Consider the following 19,740-nt stretch of genomic DNA (forward strand, 5'->3'; position numbering starts at 1 on the left):
ACACACACACACACACACACACACACACACACACACACACACACACACATATATAAACACATATACACATGTATACACATATATATTCATACACATATATGTAAGATCATGCTCAATGTTTATTTCCACCTGTCATTGGTTTCTCTGAAGGTGGATAGCATCTTTCTTCATAGGTCAAAGTCTCCATGTTTTTCTAAATCAACCTCATCATTTCCTACACCACAGCAATATTACAACCCAATCACATCCTATTTGAGAGATTGCATATGAAAGCTTTCCCCCAATTTTCTGCATTCCTTCTATTTTTTTTTTTTTTGCCTTTTGGAGGGCAATTGGGGTTAAGTAACTTGCCCAAGGTTACACGGCTAGTTTTTGTGTATGGATGTCATTCCTTCTATTCTTAACTAAATAAGTTTTATTTGTACAAGAAAGTTTTAATTAAAAAATAATCAAAATTGGGGCAGCTAGGAGGCACAGTGAATAGAGCACCAGCCCTTGAGTCAGGAGGACCTGAGTTCAAATCCAGCCTCAGACACAACATACAAACTAGCCATATGACCTTGGGCAAGTCACTTAACCCCAATTACCCTACCCTCCCCCTCAAAAAAAAAAAAAGCAAAAAAATTATCGAAATTATCCTTTTTTACCAACAGTGCTCTCACCTTATAATATAGTTTAAGTTCTGATACTGCTGAATCTACTTCCTTTACGTCTTTTTCCCCTGGTTTCTTTGAAGTTTCTGACCTTTTGTTTTTCAAAATGATTGTTATTTTTTCTAACTCAGTAAAATACATTTTTAGTAATTTAATTGGGGTGACATTGAATAAATAGATTCGTTTAAGTTGTCATTTAAAAATTTATATTGGCTTTACCTACCCATGACCAACAAATATTATTTCAATTATTTAGATCTGAGTTTATTTGTATAAAAAGTGTTTTATGTTTATGTTCATATAGTTCCTGTGTCTGTTTTGGCACATAATATACGCTCAGGTATTTTATACCATCTGTCTAGGTCTTTTAAAAGGTCCAAAACAATATTAAATAATATTACTGACATGTAGTGTAGTTTTTCTATTTTTCACTTCTGATTAAATCTATTTTAACTTTAACTTTGTGAGATCATGATTACTATCCCTGCCTTTTTTACATACTAACTTCTTCTCCTGCACTTTATCTCTCATTTTTATGTTTCCTGAAAGCAACATACTATTGAATTAATTTAATCGGCTATTCATTTCCATTCTATAGGTAAATTCACATTCTAAGCTATAATTATTTGTTGTGTATTTTCCTCCTTCCTATTATTCCTCACTATCATTCTCATACTATTTACTCTATCCTCACTCTGCTTTACTTTTACACTACCTTACTCTCCAATATTCCTTAACCTACCCAACCCTCTAAAAGTCCCTCCCTTATCCTCTCCCCCATCCTATCCCCTTGCCTTCTTGTTTCTTTCTGAGTTTAGAAGACTTTTATACATACAATACATACATACATTTCCTCTCTAATGCATTCCTGATGAGTGTAAGGTTCTAGCACTACCTGTCCTCCCCCCCCATTAGCTTCTTCTGTATCAGTTTTTCCTTTTATGCCTCATTTGTATGAGATAATCACTCCTTTTTATTTCTCCCTACAGAGTTTTATTTTTTATAATCACCCTCATCACACTCTGCTCAGCTCAAGCCTTTCTTCCAAACTACCCAAATAATGATGACAATCATAAGAGTACTGTTAATATTTTCACAATTTGCCCTTATTAAGTCCCTTACAATTGGTCTTTGATGTTTACCTTACATTTCTCTTGGATGTTAATATGTTGTAACTTTCCTTAAGTTCTGGGCTTTTTGTCACAAAAATCTGAAAGTTTTTCATTGCGTCCATTTTTTTCATTCAGGGTTATATTTTGTTGGCTAGGTTACCCCCTTGGTTGTTACCCCAACTCTTTTGCTCTACAGAATATGGTATTTCAAGACCTACAGTCCTTCAACACGACAGCTGTTTGGTCTTGTGTTATCCTTATTGTAGCTCCATAATATTTAGACTGGTTTTTTTCCTTGTTGCTTCCACTATTTTCTCCTTAACCTGGGAGCTTTTGAAACTTGGTTATGATGTTCCTGTAAGTTTTCCTCCTGAGATCTATTTCAGGGGATGATCAGTGCATTTTTTCCATTTCTACTCTGCCTTCTTGTTCTAGAATTTCAGAGCAATATTCCTTGACAATTTCTTTTAATATTCTATCAAGATTGCTTTTTTTTGTCATAATTTTCAGGTAGTCTGACTATTCTTCTATTTCTCTCCTTGATCTGTTCTCCAGATCAGTTGTTGTTCTGATGAGAAGTTTCACTTTCTCTTCTATTTTTTCATTCTTTTGATTTTGTTTTATTTCTTGATGTCCTAGAACATCATTAGCTTCCCCTTGCCCAATGGAATTATTTTCTTCCTTAAGTTTTTGATTGTCTACTTCCATTTGGTTGGCTTTCTTTGCATAATTTTCTTGGTTTTTTTCTCTAATTTTTTTCCTAATTTTTCCTCTATCTTATTTGATTTTTAAAGCCCTTTTAAAGTTCTTCCAAGAACTCTCTTTATCCTTGGGACCATTTGATGTTTCTCATTGAAACAGAGGAGTGGCTTTTTTAGCTCCATTATCTTCCTCTGAATAAGAACCCAGATCTTCTCTATCCCCATAGTAACTATCTATGGTTAGGGTCTTTCTCCTTTATTGACTGGTTGTTTTATTTTGTTGTTAGCAGCTGTTAGTGTAATCAAGTCCTAGTCCCAAGGTAAAGGGAATGATGCCCCAAGCCTTATTTTCTGAGGTGTGTCCTGGGGCTTAACCTTGGGCTCTTCTCTCTATTCCTGAGCCACAGCTAGGGCCCCCAGCCATGCTGACCCACAAATGATTTTGCCCCCTGTGGTCCCTCAGGTGGCTGCAAACTATAGCTGTCCTTTCTGCCCTGGAACTGAAACCAGGGACTCTGCTCTCCTGCAAGTGCCCACAGTTGACAGGGTCCCAGGGTCCCCAGCCCTCACTACTGTACTCACTAGGTGTGTGCTAGCTCCTTCTCCCTGCAGCCACAGTCTGGGATGCATCCATCTGGTCAGCACAGCTGTGCTTGGTGTCCCTTGGCAGTGGAAGGTCTTTCAGTCTTCTCCCACTCAGCTGTCAGATACCCCCACCTCCCACCTCATCTCCCAACACTGTCCTTCAGATGAAAGTTTCTAAACTTTCTCTTAGTCCAGCTGCCCCCCAGGACTCGTTTGTTGATTTTGTGGTGTCTGCACTTTACTCAGGTGGAACCTCTGCCCCTGAAGGGCATATCCTTCCTGGGGGTCTTCTTAATTTATGTTAGGACAACAAATGCTTTTCCCCATGTTTATTTATCTCTGAGGCAATATTGTCTTTTTTGGTGGAAGAAATTTGGAGAGCTGAAAATTTTCTGACCTACTCCAACATCTTCCCAGAATCCTCTCTTCATAACTTATTTTTGATCTTACCTTGTCTCTCCTGGCTTCTTTCCTACTGCCTACAAATATGCCTATCATGTCTCCTCCATCCTGAAAAAACTGCATTTGATCCTTCCATCCCTTAAATCATCCTGTATCTCTTCTGCTCTTTAAGACTAAATTTGAAAAGGCCATCTAACAATGGGTGCCTTTCTCTCCTCTCACTCTCTTCTGAATGCCTTGCAATCTGGCTTCCAACTTCATTTTTCCATTGAAACTGCTCTCTCCAAAGGCACCAATGATCTCCTAACTGCCAAATCCAAATGGGTTTGTCTCATTCTTCATTCTCTTGGACCACACCCTTTGATACAGCTGATCACTGTCTCCTTGATACTTTCCTTCTCTCTAGGATTTTTAGACATCATTCTCTCCTGGATTACTAGGGTCATGCCCTCTAATGATAGATGTGCCACAGGGTTGTGTCCTGAGCCCTGTTCTTTTCTCCCTCTATCCTACCTCACTTGGTAATCTCAGAGTTCCCATTAATTTAATTCTTTTCTCTATGCTGATTTCCACATTTACCTATCCTGCCCCAACTTCTTACCTTCAATCTCTCATTTCCAACTGCTTTTCAGACATCTCATACTAAACATATCAAAAATCACTCATTATCTTTCTCCCTAAATGTTCTCCCCGACCCTGGTTCCCTGTTTCTGTCAAAGGTAACACCATCCTCTTAGTCCTTCAGGCTCATCCTCTGTATCCAATCTGGTGCCAAGACCTGTTGATTTCACCTTTGCAACATCTCTCCAACGTCCCCTTTCTCTCCTCAGACATTGCCACACCCTGGCACAGCTCCATCTGCTTCAAATCTCTTCTTTCTTGTCTACGGTCCAGTCACCAAAGTAATTTTATTGAAGTACAGTCTGACCACGTCAGCCCTTCACTACTCCATAAACTCCGATGGCTCACTATTGCCTCCAGGATCAAATATGTAATCTTCTGGTTGTTTTAAAAATCTCAGTTACAGAAAGTCTTTCCCAATTCCTCTTAATTCTAATGCCTTCCTTCTTTTAATTATTTCCTATTTATTCTGTATTCAACTTATTTGTATATAAAACAGTTTGCTGCTCATCTCTCCCATTAGACTGTGAGCTCCTTGAGGGCTGGGACTGTCTCTTGTATCCCCAGTGCTTAGCACAATGCTGGGCACAGTTTATCATTACACATTGCACTCACTGCCTTGCCTAGGTTCTCACTGGTACATTTGCTATAATTTTATGTTATCATACTGAATTCAAAATGAATTCCAGAGTCCTTACCATTCTAGTATCCTCTGTTCCTGGAGACTGTACCCAGCTGGTAGCAAGTAATTTCGATAGTTCTGGAGCTGGTTAGCATGGCAGCTATCATGGACCCAGACATGGGACACACAAGGGATCCCACTGGCAAGGCACAAGAAGTACTTCCGGGTCCGACAGTGCTGATCAGCAATCAGAAGACACTGATAGGCCACGTTGCACTGGGAAGGAAGGAATTCAGCCAATACGCTCAATGATTTTGTTCTAAGATGGTCCCTAAGAGGTAGTCCCAAAAAACTTAGAAGGGAGCTAAGATGAAACCTTCCAAACAGAAACAAATGTGCCTTAGCCCACCCAGTAGCCAAAAAAGCTTCATATTCCCCTTTTATGCAATTCACCAAACCTCCAGGATGCCCACCCCAGCAGAAATTCCAAAAGATATCAGTCTACAGGCTAAAAATCAGAAATGTGAAGTGGAAATTTCTTTCAAATTCAAATCCCCGTATTTTCTATTCCGAGCAATAGCATTCGCCCTATACTAAGCCTGAACTTTAGTCCCTACTCATCCTCAAAATTGTTTTTCACAGCATGTGACATATAGCAATTTCTCAGTTCCCCAGGACTTAGTTACCATTTAGAAAGCTACACAGGAAGAAATGCTCACCTGGGCTTCATTGAAGTCTTCAAGAATGTAGCCAGCTCCTGCTCGGAGCTGGGACTCTGTATACTGCTTGTTATAAGGGGGGGTTTCCAAAAATTCTACATCAAGTAAGAAGAACCAAAAAAATCCAATTACTGCCAGAAACTTCTTATTTGTTCTCTCCTATTTTATGTTTGGCTTCCTTCTACCCACTCTCCCACTCCCCAGCTGTCTCCAAAGCCAGTTCAAGGGGTTCCCCATGGATCATAAGAGTTCTTGAAAGGTAGAAAAGGCTGCCAGAGATAGGACAACAAAGTTGGAAGGAATATCAAGAATCCTCCCAGTCAGGCCTGCATCTAAACCATGGATGGCTGCTTATAGGGACTGAAATTCCACAACTTCCCAGAGTAGTCTGTTCCAATGTTTGATAACCCTTACCGTCAGGAAGTTCTTCCTTATGTCTAAACCTAAATCCTGCTGCAAACTAAGCCCATTTCCTCTAGTTCTGTCCTCTGTGGAGATGAAGAATAGCTGATCAGCACTCTCTTTATATAAACCTTCAAATTTCCCCTCATTCACATTCTTTTCCCCATAAACACTAAAACTTCAATATACAAAAATGTGTGGCAGCGGTGGGTTAGGGGTGTAGGAGTGTTGGGGGGTGGGAAAGGTCAGATTTTCCAGTTTTAATTTTCTGGTTTCTGTGGATTATCCAGAAAAATTGTCTTCTTTCACTTTTCGTTGCTGAAAAATCTTTCTAAAATGTATTATTGGCCAACTTTTCTGTCTTTCATAGAGGATAATAAAATATAACTTATTTGATAAATCAGATGTTATATTAAGATGAAACCTGAATATTAATGATCACCATATAATCTTGAAGTCTTTCAGAGGTTTTTTTCTTTTAGGTCATTTACTCCTCTCTGATGTAAATGGAGTATAAAAATGACAAATGAGAGAGAAAATTCTGGTTAAGGCTTCTAACCAACTGGATTCTGATTAATTGAAATTTTAATGTAAAAAAAAAACCAATCCAGTGCATGATTTTCTATTTCAACCCTCCACCCTCCCCATCAAAAATTTCCAAAAATAATCCCCTTATCCTATAATATTAGTTTATATTTATATGTAATGCTTTTAAATTTAGAAAGCACCTTCCTTACAATAACCATTGTGAGGTACACAGTGAAGTCTTATCTTCATCTTAGAGAAGAAATGAAGGCACAAATGTTAAGATACTGGCCTAAGGTCACACGGCTACTAAGTAGGAGAGCTAAAAATTGAACGCAGCTCTCCTGCAGCTGGGTATATATAGCATTCTCTCTCTATTCTATGTTAAACATAAAACAACACTTGAGCAGAAAATGAGAGATGCAGGCCCCGCTTCCTGTACGACCTTGTATACTGACGGGACTCCTGAGCCAGTGCTGACATCTAATACTGCAACCGATTTATACTTTTCACAAAAATCCTATAAGCTATTTTACTGATTATCTCTCTTTTGTTAAGACTTTAATTATTCTACGTCTCTTTTAAAATAAATATCAATAAAGGTCTGACCCAACACTATGAGAAAAAAAGAATTACTTTAATCTGTCAATACAGTATCATCATGCTGACTTAATATTCCATGATGATAATCCATATTCATCTTTTAGTGCATTAGTAATTTCATTTCCATCATTTTTTTCTGTTATAGTCTTACCTAGTTTTGTGCCTACTTAGGTTTTAACCTCTAACAGTATTATCTTATATATTCTCTAATCTGTCCCAGTTACTATGGATTCAATGTCTATATTTGGAGATAAAATTTACCATAACCAATGGGGTGGAACCAAAAACTGAATGGATTCTTAACAGTCCTAGAACCAACTACTTGGAAACATAACTCCATATAAATACCCAGGATGACCTCATGTTCCTTCCCTTCCCAGAGTCCAGTTACTTGGGAATCAATGCTGTTACATGATTATAGTGCATGAAAATGGGGACTTTTATCATCAAAATTCTTAAGGGTGAGAAGCAGAAGGCTGGGAGAAAGAGAAGCAAGAAAGGAGAAAGAATATGAATGAGAACAACATCTGGCAATATTAGGAAGGTAAAGAAAAATGGGGCCCCAAATGTCAATGTCCCCTTTTCAGAACACAAATTACGTATAAAATCAAATTCAAATATATAATCAACCTAAAAGCCTGTTAACAAACTATGTATTTCTGGACTCAAATGACTTCCTCTTCTATTTCACCTCAATTCTCTTTAGTGTGAAAAACTCATCTACTTCCTGTCTCTGGCATGTCCCTATTCATTTTCCAAGTTATAAAACATACCACTTGTACAAAAAAATGAAGCACAATTGCTTGTCTTTTCTGCTAAAGCAATTCCCTGCAGCCTTCCAAGATGTCACCTGCAAATGATGCCCTCCTTTACATTTTTCCCATTTCTCTGAATATTTGGCACTTATCAGAAAGTCCAAAATTTGACTAACATTCAACAAATCTTATCATTGTACAGCGAACTTTGGCTAATGTTAAATATTCAGGAAAATAAGTAGTTTATTCATTAACTGGGTTTAGAGATACATCCCTGAGCTAATATAATTGTTGATCATTAATGATGCTACTTTCATAATACTACTGCCAAATACAGTTTACTCTTCCAATAGTAAACATCAGCCAGAAATCTGTAGCTAGTGTTCAAATATCACATTAGACAAAAGTTTGTATCTTTTATAAAGGATATAGATTGATGTGTTTTTGTCAGTCACTCATATTTAAATTCATAATTTCTTTCTTTCCCTCTTAAGAGTCTTAAGGCTCAAGACTTTCTGAAGGCATGGAACAAATCTTTCTCATAACTCCCGATGAGGTTATTAACATAATTGTACATTTAGTTTGTGGTCAAATGGATGGAAAACATCAGTCTCCTGAAAGCCACAGTCACCTTTATACCTTTCCACCAGTTTTGCTATGGTCTTTTCCTTGAAACTTTGGATAAGAAAGATGTCAAACTATTTAGAAAGGGAAATATTTGATTTTCTCCAATCCTTAATTCAGGGTTAATTTCTACTTGCTTTAAAGCCTCTATACATGACAAAGGGGACCAATCACAGGCTTACTAAAGAGTCAGAGCAGCTATGTCAAAAACCCACAAATTTCCATGGGAAATGGGGACAGTGATCTCACCCTCCTCCTCCTCACTGCTCCCAGTAGGACCATCTGGCAATTTAGAGCGGCTGGCTAGCTTATCATTGGCTGTGGCCATGGTGAGAAGAAAAGCATAGCCCAGAAACAAGGTCTTGTTGTGGGGCAATGGTCCCCTCTGGTCTTCCAAAGCTAATGGCTCTCCAGCATTGTCTCCACCCTCGCACGGACTCATAAACTCTCCTACTCCCACAGTACCTGGGTAAGAACAAAAACAACATTATTACAGAGAACTCTGACTTTGTACCAGAGCCAAAGAACCTAAGAATGTTGTGTTCTACACATAGTAGGCACTTATGAATGTTTATTAAATTGAGTATGTCCTACCTGCCTGAGTATGAAGTAGTATACAACATTCCCCTCTATTTTGTTTAGTTCTGAGCAGACAATCATGTTACATGAGCAAAAAACAAAAACAACTATGTAGACTAAACATATGTGAAAATTTTATTTTTAACTTAAATAAAAATCATAATAAAATCAATGACACAATGATATGCGTAAAATGAAAAATCTTTCAGTGCACAAAAATAATTACAATTTTTACACAGTCAAACCAAAAGTTTATTGGACTAGCTAGGAGAAGACTCATGGCCAACAGAACTCTCGCCTGGGTAGTATCTGTCAATTTCCTACTATAGAGGACTACTATGCTGGTTCCAATTTCAGTGACTGTTCTATTACTGTTTCCAGTACATGGGAAGTGGGTGAACTTGTTAGATGAGAGCTTATGACACATCCAGATGCGTCTGATCCCCTTTGTTCAATTTTCCAGAAATAAAAAAAAAGGGTATTTGTGTCAAGAAAATTGACTGTAAATAAGGCTCATATGAAGACTAAGATGACAGGTACCTTTTTCCTCAGATAAAATAAGGAGGTAGGAAGAAGCTTGCTGCTAGGGACATTCTGACACCCAGATTATGAAGATACAACAGAACAAGTCAGAACACAAAAATTGCTACCCTTTCAATAAAATTTAATGCTGTGGTTTAATCAAACTGCTTTCCTAACTCCCAGCACCAAAGGAATAAGAATTCATTACAGGTGAAGACTGGAGGAAACACTGGAACATGGACAGGGACTAGTAAAAGCCATGTGAAGTACCACAGTGAAGAGGTTCTGGACAGCCAATGTACATTTTGAGGGCAAACAAGACACCAAAAAAGCACATGTACCATGGGAAAGTGACAACAACAAACTTCATTTGCTTTTAAATTTTGACCAGAGTTAGCCCTGTCCCCCAGGCCCCCACTACTATCCCCATCACAAAAATTATCGTTTAAATATTTTAGATATTATCTCCATTCCCTCTTTACACCTTATTCTGTCAAGAATATTGTGGTGAAAAGGTAGAAATGGAGTGATTAACTCCTCAATGAGCTGGAGTGCCCTATAACAGGAGGCTATATGAAAGTATTTTATGCCCTGCACAGCTGAAAATGTGTACAGCACATATCAGTAGGCCAGAAGGTCACATAATTAACACTACTTTTTTTTACAATACTTTCATTACCTTTTGCATTTTTCATTACCCTTTGCATTTCATGAAGGTATCTGGAAGAATCTGAAGGAAGAGGATTTACCAGGTTTTATTGTGGTAGACTTGCGGCCTCGCTTGGCAGGAGATCGATCTTCTTCAGAGCAGATCAGTTTCCTCTTGCCGGAGAGAAGTCCCACAGAGACTCGGGGACTTTCAACAGTTTTACGTGGAGGAGTGGCAGTGGCACTGCTGCTGGAGGTAGTGGGAGTGCCTGGGGAGTTGAGGTTACTTCGTCGTTTCCGCTTACCCTCCACCAGATTATCTGTAACCAAATAAGACAGAAAGTAATTAGTTCTCACAGTCTGAGGCCTAGAACCCTCCCTCACACCTTTCACTGTAGCATAAAACACATTCTAGAACCATTCCGTCTTCTGTTTCACACTTCCATGGCTTAAGATTTATCTTTTGCTGAGCTGAGGAGACAAGAAGCCTAAGGATTTACTAGAAGGTGGGGCAGGCATCCTCCAGGGTCAGACTTCCATATGCTTCAGTGCAGTCCAGGGAAGGTATACAGGTATTCTCCAGGGGCCAGACCTTCATGTGCTTCAGTGCAGCCCCAGGGAAATGCAGAAAAACTCTACCTGGCCTCAGAACATGCCAGATACAACCATTAGGACCCCAGCTCAGCACCAGGTAAGCTACCAGACCTCTCCAGCCTCTAGCCACCAGCACCTGAGTGCACAAAGCTAGTGACCAGGCCTCTGGCCCCCAGCACAAGAAGCTTGGGACAGTGCCCCCTGTACACCAACTAGACAGCTCAACTTGAAAAGCTACTAGATAGGTTAAAAAAAAAAAAATGAGCAAGAAGCAAAACCAAACACTGACAATAGAAAGTTACTATGGTGACAGCAAAGAGATCAAAACAAACTCAGAAGAAAACAATATGTCAATATACCCACATCCAAAACCTCAAAGGGGAATATGAATTGGTCTCAAGCCCAAAAAGTCTTCTTAGAAGAGCTCAAGAAGAATTTAAAAAGTCAAAGAAGAGTGGTAAAAGAAGAACTGGGAAAAGAAATGAAAGGTATGCTAGAGAGAATCAAGAGTTTGGAAAAAAGAAGGACAAGAATGGACTGAAGAAAACAATACCTTAAAAACTAGAATTCGCCAAATGAAAAAAGGTACAAAAGGTAAAAAGGCTAACCGAAGAAAATAATTCCTTAAAAATTAAAATTAGGCAAGTGGAAACTAATGATTCTATGAGACATCAAGAATCAGACAAACAAAAGCAACAGAATGAAAAAAAATAGAAGAAAATGTAAAATACCTCATTAAAAAAACAACCAATCTGAAAAATAGATCCAGAAGAGATAATTTAAGAATTATTAGACTACCTGAAAGGCCTGATGAAAAAAAAAAGTATGGACAGCATCTTTCAAGAAATTATCAAGGAAAACTGTTTTGATATCCTAGGTTCGGAGGATGAAACAGTCATTGAAAGAATCCATCAATCACCTCCTGAAAGAGACCCCAAAATGAAAACTCCAAGAAATATTATAGCTAACTTCCAGAATTATCAGATAAAGGAGAAAATACTTCAAGCAACCAGAAAGAAACAATTTAAATATCATGAAATCAGTCAGGATTACACAAGACAGCTTCTACATTAAAGAATTAGAGGACAGGCATAGGAGCTTTGATTACAGCCAGGAATCAAATTACCCAGAAAAATTGAGCATAATCTTTTAAGGGAAAAGATAGAAATTCAATGAAGTAGGGCACTGTCAATCACTCCTGAAGAAAAAAACTAGAGCTGAACAGAAAATCCAATCTTCAAATACAAGACTCAAGAGAAGCATTAAAAGGTAAACAGAATAGGAAAAAAATGTTATTCATTAAGGTTAAACTGTTTACATCCCTACAAAGGAAGATGATACTTGTAACTCTTAAGAACTATATCTTTATTAAGGTAGTAAGAAGGGGTATACATAGATAGAAGGTGTGGATATAAGTTGACTTTGATGTGATTATTAAAAAAATTAAAGGGTGAAAAAAAGAATTGTACTGGGAAGAGAGGAAAGGGGGAGGCAGAATACAGTAAATTTATACAAAGATCTACTGCAGAAGTGAGGAAGAAGGGGGGGAGGGTGAAGCATTGTTTAAACCTTACTCTCATCGTATCTGGCTCAAAGAAAGAATAACATACACATTCAACTGGTTATAGAAATCTAGCTTACCCTATGGGAACTAGGAGGAGAAAGGGGAAAGAAAAGGGAGAGGGGCGGATAGAAAGGAAGGCAGATTGAGGGAATGGTGGTCAGAAGCATAACACTGGTGAAAAAGGAAAGGGTAAAAGGAGAGAGAAAAGTATAAACAAGGGGGAAAATAGGGTGGAGAGAAAGACATACTTTGTAATCAGAACTGTGAATGTGAATGGGACAAACTCCTATAAAATGGAAGGGGAGGGCAGAATGGATCAAAAACCATAATCCTACAATGTGTTATTTATAAGCAGAGAAATACACAAAGAGTAAAGGTAAAAGCCTGGAGCAGAATATAATATGCTTCAGCTGAAGTAAAAAAAAGCAGGAGTAGCAATCCTGATCCCAGACAAAACAAAAGCAAAAACTGATCTAATTAAAAAGATTTACTAAAAGCTCCTGGGAGGGGAATAGGAATAGACAGTGGCACCTGATCTCCATCTGACCAGCTGCAAGTGGATATAACAATAACAACGTTAAACCCCAAAGACCGCCTTTGATACAGACTTGACAAGGCCTCTTGAGATTAGACACAAAGAAAACAGATCTTACCTAAGCTAATGTCTGCTGCCTTGGTGAGGGGTGTTACTGGCTCATATGGACCAAGCCCGAATTGCTCCCTTAGTTTGTTCCCTTGTTCCAAAGATAAAATAACTGCCATTCGCTTGTACCATTTCCTTTGGCCTTCTTTTTCAATACTGTAGTATAATTCCCCGGATTCTTTTCTGTGTCCTTTTACCACACCTAGGAAGAAAAATAAAAGAAAGCTGTTGCCAGTAACGCTATTCCACGTAGTCTAATATTTATGTTTACTCTGTGCTCTGCCCAATGAGCTTAAATCAGATGGTTCAAACACTTGAAAGGTGGAATATGACTAAGCACTAGCTGCCACAACTAGTGCATTAACAACCAAAATATATTCAACCACACTAGGGATGGGGTAAGGAAAGTTCTAGGGTGTCAGAAAAAGGACTCTGGTATGAAAGCTATTCAAGTTATTTCACAAGCCACCACTACTGGCTTTTTGATAGTTCTAATAGTTCTCTCAAAGTTATGATGTACTGTAAACAGTAGTTCACTATAACTCATTAGTCTTTTTTGATTTTGTTTCTTTGGGAAGTATATACCTTACATTCAGCTATGGGGCAGGTGGGCATCTTAAAAAACTAAAGAGGAATCAGAGAACGGAAAACTAAGACAAGCTAGTATGAAGCAGAAATGTCTTTCCTGCCTGCTCCTCTCTCATTCTACTCTTAGTCCCATTGCTCTAATTCTTTTTTTACCCTTTTTTTCTTAATAGTATTTCTTTTCCAATTACACATAAAGATAGTTTTCAACATTGATTTTTGTAAGATTTTCAGTTCCAAATTTTTCTCTCTCCCAGACAGCGAGCAGTCTGATATAGGTTATACATATACAATCATGTTTAAACATATTTCCATATTAGTCATGTTATGAAAGAAGAATCAGAACAAAAGGGAAAAATCACACCACTGCTCTAATTCTGACCCTTCTTAAAATAGAGTGACCAGTACACAGTATGAATAGAAATTGGGGTAGAATTTAGGAGATTTGGATTCTAATCTTGATTCTACCACAAACTAGCTTTGTGAAATCCTGAGCACTATCCACCCTCATAACAATATTTGGTTTATCAATAAGTCAATAAGTATATGCCAACCTTTCTGGGTTGTTGTGATATTAAAAAGTTAACTGGAGAAGAGGGTTAAAAAAAAGGAATCTTCATACCATCTTACCCTCAAACCTATAATGAGAACAACTCATTCTGATCTATTCTACTGGTCTGTGTTAGATTACAGAACTGGAAAAATCCTATCTCTAACATATGGGGAACTTACTTTCAGAATCCTATATCACAGCCTTGAGACAAATGTCAAAAAAGAAAAGGAAAGAGAATTCTGCTCTTTATCATAAATTTCTTTACAGTGCTTCCTGAACCCCAACAAACTACAGAACTCAACAAGAGAAGTTACAAGACTCAAAAGAAACACAAGAAAGCCAAGAATTAATCAGTAACAGTAAGAGCTACGTAATACTTCAAAGTCTTAAAAAGAAACAAATGAATTAAAAAATAAGTCACTGGTACCGACTTTTAGAAATACTTTTGAGAGCTCAAAGGGATAGAATTAAATTATTTCCTCCAGGATTTATTCTGGAAACAAAAGTATCTATATCTTTGGCGTTAAAAGAGCTAAATGTGGACCTAAGAGCTTTTTTCTTACCTAAAACAAAGTATTCAGAATTTGGCATACACACACACACATATACATACACACATATGTGTACATATGTATACATATATGAATGTATATATCTGAAACAGTATGTATTTTAGAACAAATTTTTGGTATTTATTTTGTCTTATATATTTGGTAGAATTTCTTCAGGCACAGGACAAAATGTTTTTAAAAATGGAACTCTTACCAGACATCACCTCTCTAAATTGCCTTGCCATCATGAACAATTAGATGAGCAAGCCTACTCCAAAATGAAAAGAGCAGGCAACACAAACTCAAAAGATAAGATTCCTAATCATAAAATATTGCCTGGGTTCTCAGAAACAAAATAAACTTTCCCCCATCATCTAAGGGAAAAGAAAAACTCTGAGAAAGGCAAACCGTTTCCAAGTAACAAATTTACAATGACATCTTAATACTAGTTTAATCCACAAAGAGGAAACAAGAGCAGAAAAGATTCCTACTGCCTACCACTCAGAAAGTTATATCATAGAGGGGAGGGAGTAAGGACAGAAAGTCAGTTCCTCAAACCAGATAAACCTGGGTATATGCACTTTTGTATACATATGAACACAGGCAGAAGTACAACTTTTTCCTAAGTGTAGTTAGTTATTTGATTTGTTTCGGTTGCAGTCATCTATCTGGTTTCATCAAAATAGATAGTAAATCAAAAAGGAAGTGATCAGAGCAGCTAGTTTTGGGTGAATAAGATTTCTGACCTCAACCTAATGAGTAGTCAGGTTGGAGTGACTTTTCAGTGATTGATGAAAGCACCTCATGTATCCAGGGACACACTGAGCTGCTAAAGACCTTGCCCCTTTTATTACCTGCACTGAAATACTCATCCTCCGAAAGGGCTGTCACTTCTGTCTCCAGCGGGATAGGGTCACACAACAGAATGTCTTTGCCCAACACATCACATTCGTACCCATCATCAAAAAGCAGCTTATATTTCCCAGCTCCAACATCTCGTGTTATTTTCCCAGAATAAAAATAGCCATTGGAGGACCACTTGGCTACAACTCGGAGCCCTACAAAGCTGTTTCCTGGAGAAGAGGAGTCTAGGCCATCAGACGGGCCAGCAACAACCTGTAAAGGAATCTCTGGAGAGTCACTACGGCGTAAAACTCCAGAATTGCCATCTGCTTTTTTGTTGGCATCTGGCATACGGGGTACAATGCGAGTGAAGGGTTTATCATCTGGTGAGACACTTGTTGAGATATCATCAACACCAAGTGGGCTAGGCAAAGCTGTTTCTCTGAAAAGGAAATGTAGAATGATGAAGTGAGAATGAGATGAAAGACACATGCACATTAACTTCTAATTTTCCTACTTCTTTACAGAATGGGTTGAATGATCAGCCAATGATTCTACAGTATTAAATCTGGTCTTTCAGTTGCTCTCATTTTTACCCATATCATCTTGCAATTCAAAATATACCCCCTTTTGTCTTCTTTCCTGGCACCCGATATGCTCTGACATCCTTTTTCTACTGTCTTCTCCTATTTTAATGAACAAATAACCAATTAAGTACATCTCACACTACCCAAATACCTGGTTCCAGTTGTCCGAGAAGGAGGGCGGCCCCTTCGCCCTCTGCCACGAGGTGTGACTGGAGTTTTTCCTCCCTGTCTTATGCCAAGGCCTGCATCACCATCTTCCTCACACACAGGTGCCCCTATCTGAGTGACCCCTTTTCTGGGACTGTAGAATGAAGTTAGGTTAGTCAGAGAGCACCTATTAAGTGAATTCTTTTTCAAAATCTTCTCAAAACCCCCAGTCCTTTTTTCTACATGTGCCAGGCTACATGCCAGACCAACACATACTAGCTCCTAATGCCAATGATAAGCTAGCACATCAGTCAAAGTAGATGAAAACAGGAAAGAAGAAAAAAAGTTAAGAATTTTCTTCTTCTCTATGAGGAAGCTAAATGCCTCCTAATAAATTTTCTGAGTATAACCATCAAACTCAGCAAACCAACTTCTACCCCTGTCTTGCCTTCCTGTCCATTACAGATTCTGCATCAGAAAGTAAAGAGCATCTATTTTACTCCTCATTAAAACAATGGACTTTAGAAGTGAGAGGGCCAGTATGGTGTGGTGGGAAAAGCTTTGGATCTGGCATCAGAAAATCTGGGTTTGAATTCTAGCTTGGCTACTTACTCTTTGTATGAACTTGGGTAAAGAACCTATTTTCTCAGGCCTCAGTTTCCTCATCTGAAAAATGAGTGGTTTGAACTCTATAATCTTTAATGTCCCTTACACCTCTACATCTATATGATCCTATGGTTTCCAAGGCAGTTCCTAAGAGGCAGGGAAAGAGGCATGGGAATAGCATACCTCCATCACTCCCATCATATTCCTAATATGCATATACCTCCCATGATTTGCCACTAGGAGCCCATCAGGGTCTCCATGAAGGAGGCTACTTAGCCAGCAGAATGAGGGCTTATAGCTTCAGACTCACACTGATCCTCCAACAGTATCTTAAGTGATCAGCTGAAAGAACCCTAAGGAAGCATCACCTACTATATGATAACCTAACAGCAAGGGAGGAAAAGGCAACTAATATAATCTGGGGCAAGGGGTTTGGGAGGACTGGCAGAAATCTTTCTGCCATTAAATCCTTCTACTCCTCAGGCTCCTCACCCCACCCTAAACCCACTCCCTCCTTCTGGATACGATATCTGCACCTCAGCTTTCCTGGGCCTCCTCGCGTGCTGGGTAAGGCAAAATCTGCAGGTTCTGTTCCACTGGTTTTCCCTTTGACAAGTCCAGCTCCTTTCCCTGAGCTGCTGCTGCTGTGTGCAGCTGAAAGGCCACTGCTTGCTCCACTTGACATTCGGTTCAAGCTGGATGCCTTGGAGGAAAAAGAGCTGATATCCCCTAAGTCTCCTGAGGAGCCACCAGTCTGTGATGGAGAGACTTCGGTCTCACACTCTTGACACTCCACGACTGGTTCTTCAGCCTCCTAAAAGGAAAAAGAGAAAATAAAGTTAAGAGGAATTATATTAAGACATTACATTTTAACTAACAAATTAGGTTAAAAGATGCCAAAACCTAGAAATGGCAAAAAGATTCAGATTATAAAACTCGGTTTTAGTTCAAGAACCAATGTCTCAAAGATTCTTTTTAAAAAGAAAATGCTTTTGTGGGAGGATTCTGGAAAGATAGCTGAATAGGTCAGAAAACTTCTAGCTCTCCAAATTTCCTCCAAAAAAAGTCAGAAGCTCACCTCAGAGAGCAATTATTCTCCTAAAATAATTTGAGAAGACCCCAGGAAAGAAAAACCTCCAGGGGCAGAGGTTCTACCCAAGTAAAGTGCAAAAACCACAAAATCAACAAACGAGTCCTGGGGGCCAGCTGGGCTGAGAGGCAGCCCCAACTTTAGAAACTTTCATCTGAAGGACAGTGTTGGGAGATGAGGTGGGAGGTGGGGGTATCTGACAGCTGAGTGGGAGAAGACTGAAAGACCTTCCACTGCCAAGGGACACCAAGCACAGCTGTGCTGACCAGATAGATGCATCCCAGACTGTGGCTGCAGGGAGAAGGAGCTAGCACACACCTAGTGAGTGCAGTAGTGAGGGGTGGGGACCCTGGGACCCTGTCAACTGTGGGCACTTGCAGGAGAGCAGAGTCCCTGGTTTCAGTTCCAGGGCAGAAAGGACAGCTATAGTTTGCAGCCATCTGAGGGACCACAGGGGGCAAAATCATTTGTGGGTCAGCATGGCTGGGGGCCCTAGCTGTGGCTCAGGAATGGAGAGAAGAGCCCAAGGTTAGGCCCCAGGACAGACCTCAGAAAATAACAGCAGGAAGGATCTGAGGCTTGGGGCATCATTCCCTTTACCTTGGGACTAGGACTTGATTACACTAACAGCTGCTAACAACAAAATAAAACAACCAGTCAATAAAGGAGAAAGACCCTAACCATAGATAGTTACTATGGGGATAGAGAAGATCTGGGTTCTTATTCAGAGGAAGATAATGGAGCTAAAAAAGCCACTCCTCTGTTTCAATGAGAAACGTCAAATGGTCCCAAGGATAAAGAGAGTTCTTGGAAGAACTTTAAACGGACTTTAAAAATCAAATAGGTTAAGGAATAGGAGGGCAAGATAGCAGGTAGAAGTAAAGCAGAGGAATGAGGAGAGATATGGTAAACAGAGTGAGGATAGTGAGGAAAAACAGGAAGGAGGAAAATACAAGCAATTGTAGCTTAGAACGTGAATGGGGCAAATTTACCCATAAAATGGAAATGGATATAGCAGATTAAAAATTTTAATTCAATAATATGTTGCTTTCAGGAAACATAATAAAAATGAGAGATAAAAACAAAGATAATATTAAGGACAGGAGAATGAGTTAGAGAAGTTTATTACCAGAAGATAATCACTTGAAAGTGAATTCTGGCCATAGCAAACACAGAATTAAAAGAAAGATACAGAATGGCCCCCACTCCTACATGGCTCCCTTCTTCTTTTTGTCACAGTGGCAAAGTAATGGAAAAGGGAACAAAGGGTGCAAAAAATCATGCATGATACCCCAGTCCAAGGATCAACGAGTGGGCCTAACTCTGGAAGTGCTGAATCGTATCAGTCTTGACCTTCTTGCTAAGACTAAACCTGAAAACAGCAGGTGGCAGTCAATGCAAGGTGGTCTTGATGGTACTCCTTGAAGAGACAAATAGAGGAGTCAAGGTAGACATTGTTCCAAAGACAATAAGAAATATTCACAGGATGTTTAGTCATCTCATATTGCAGTTCTCATGACAAATACTGGCAAAAAAAAAAAACCAAACAACAAAACCAACCATGCAACAACAATGGCTAAAGAGGAAAAAGAAGTTAAAAAAAAATTCTATAAAGTAGTTAAGCCTCTACAAAATATATGTTTTGATATTCACTGACTTCAATGTAAAAGTCGTGATAGTGAAGATGTGACAAGTAAATCAGGAAGCATAGTTCAAAAAGAAGGAATGAATATTGCTGAAAGCTTTAAGACTACAAAGAAGTCTCACATCTTTACATCATGAACATTTTTTTCGAGAAAAGAATTGGCAGGCAATGCAAAAGAAGAGTACTAAATAAAAGTGCAAAATAAAAAGGATTATATTTTAATGAACAAGAAAAGGCTTATGACCAACGTGGGCTTCAT

The 19,740-nt window shown here is 38.8% G+C and overlaps 1 protein-coding gene across 5 annotated transcripts in view; it reads right to left on the reverse strand.

Annotated features, from left to right (window-relative positions):
- TP53BP1 (tumor protein p53 binding protein 1) overlaps window positions 1–19,740 on the reverse strand; it is a 128,511-nt gene that overhangs the window by 2,079 nt on the left and 106,692 nt on the right. For all 5 annotated transcript variants that reach the window (XM_069105872.1, XM_069105871.1, XM_069105870.1 and 2 more), the window contains 8 exons: window positions 17,283–17,560; window positions 16,145–16,294; window positions 15,418–15,848; window positions 12,885–13,076; window positions 10,175–10,393; window positions 8,574–8,789; window positions 5,416–5,510; window positions 4,773–4,972 (listed from right to left, as the gene is read on the reverse strand). In XM_069105872.1, the coding sequence (XP_068961973.1) occupies window positions 4,773–4,972; window positions 5,416–5,510; window positions 8,574–8,789; window positions 10,175–10,393; window positions 12,885–13,076; window positions 15,418–15,848; window positions 16,145–16,294; window positions 17,283–17,560 (1,781 nt within the window). The remainder of the gene's footprint in view (window positions 1–4,772; window positions 4,973–5,415; window positions 5,511–8,573; window positions 8,790–10,174; window positions 10,394–12,884; window positions 13,077–15,417; window positions 15,849–16,144; window positions 16,295–17,282; window positions 17,561–19,740) is intronic.

The sequence above is a fragment of the Petaurus breviceps genome, unplaced genomic scaffold, assembly GCF_028583685.1.
Source record: "Petaurus breviceps papuanus isolate PSGF00001 unplaced genomic scaffold, PetGlider_PUasm1.0 77, whole genome shotgun sequence".
Lineage (NCBI taxonomy): Eukaryota > Metazoa > Chordata > Mammalia > Diprotodontia > Petauridae > Petaurus > Petaurus breviceps.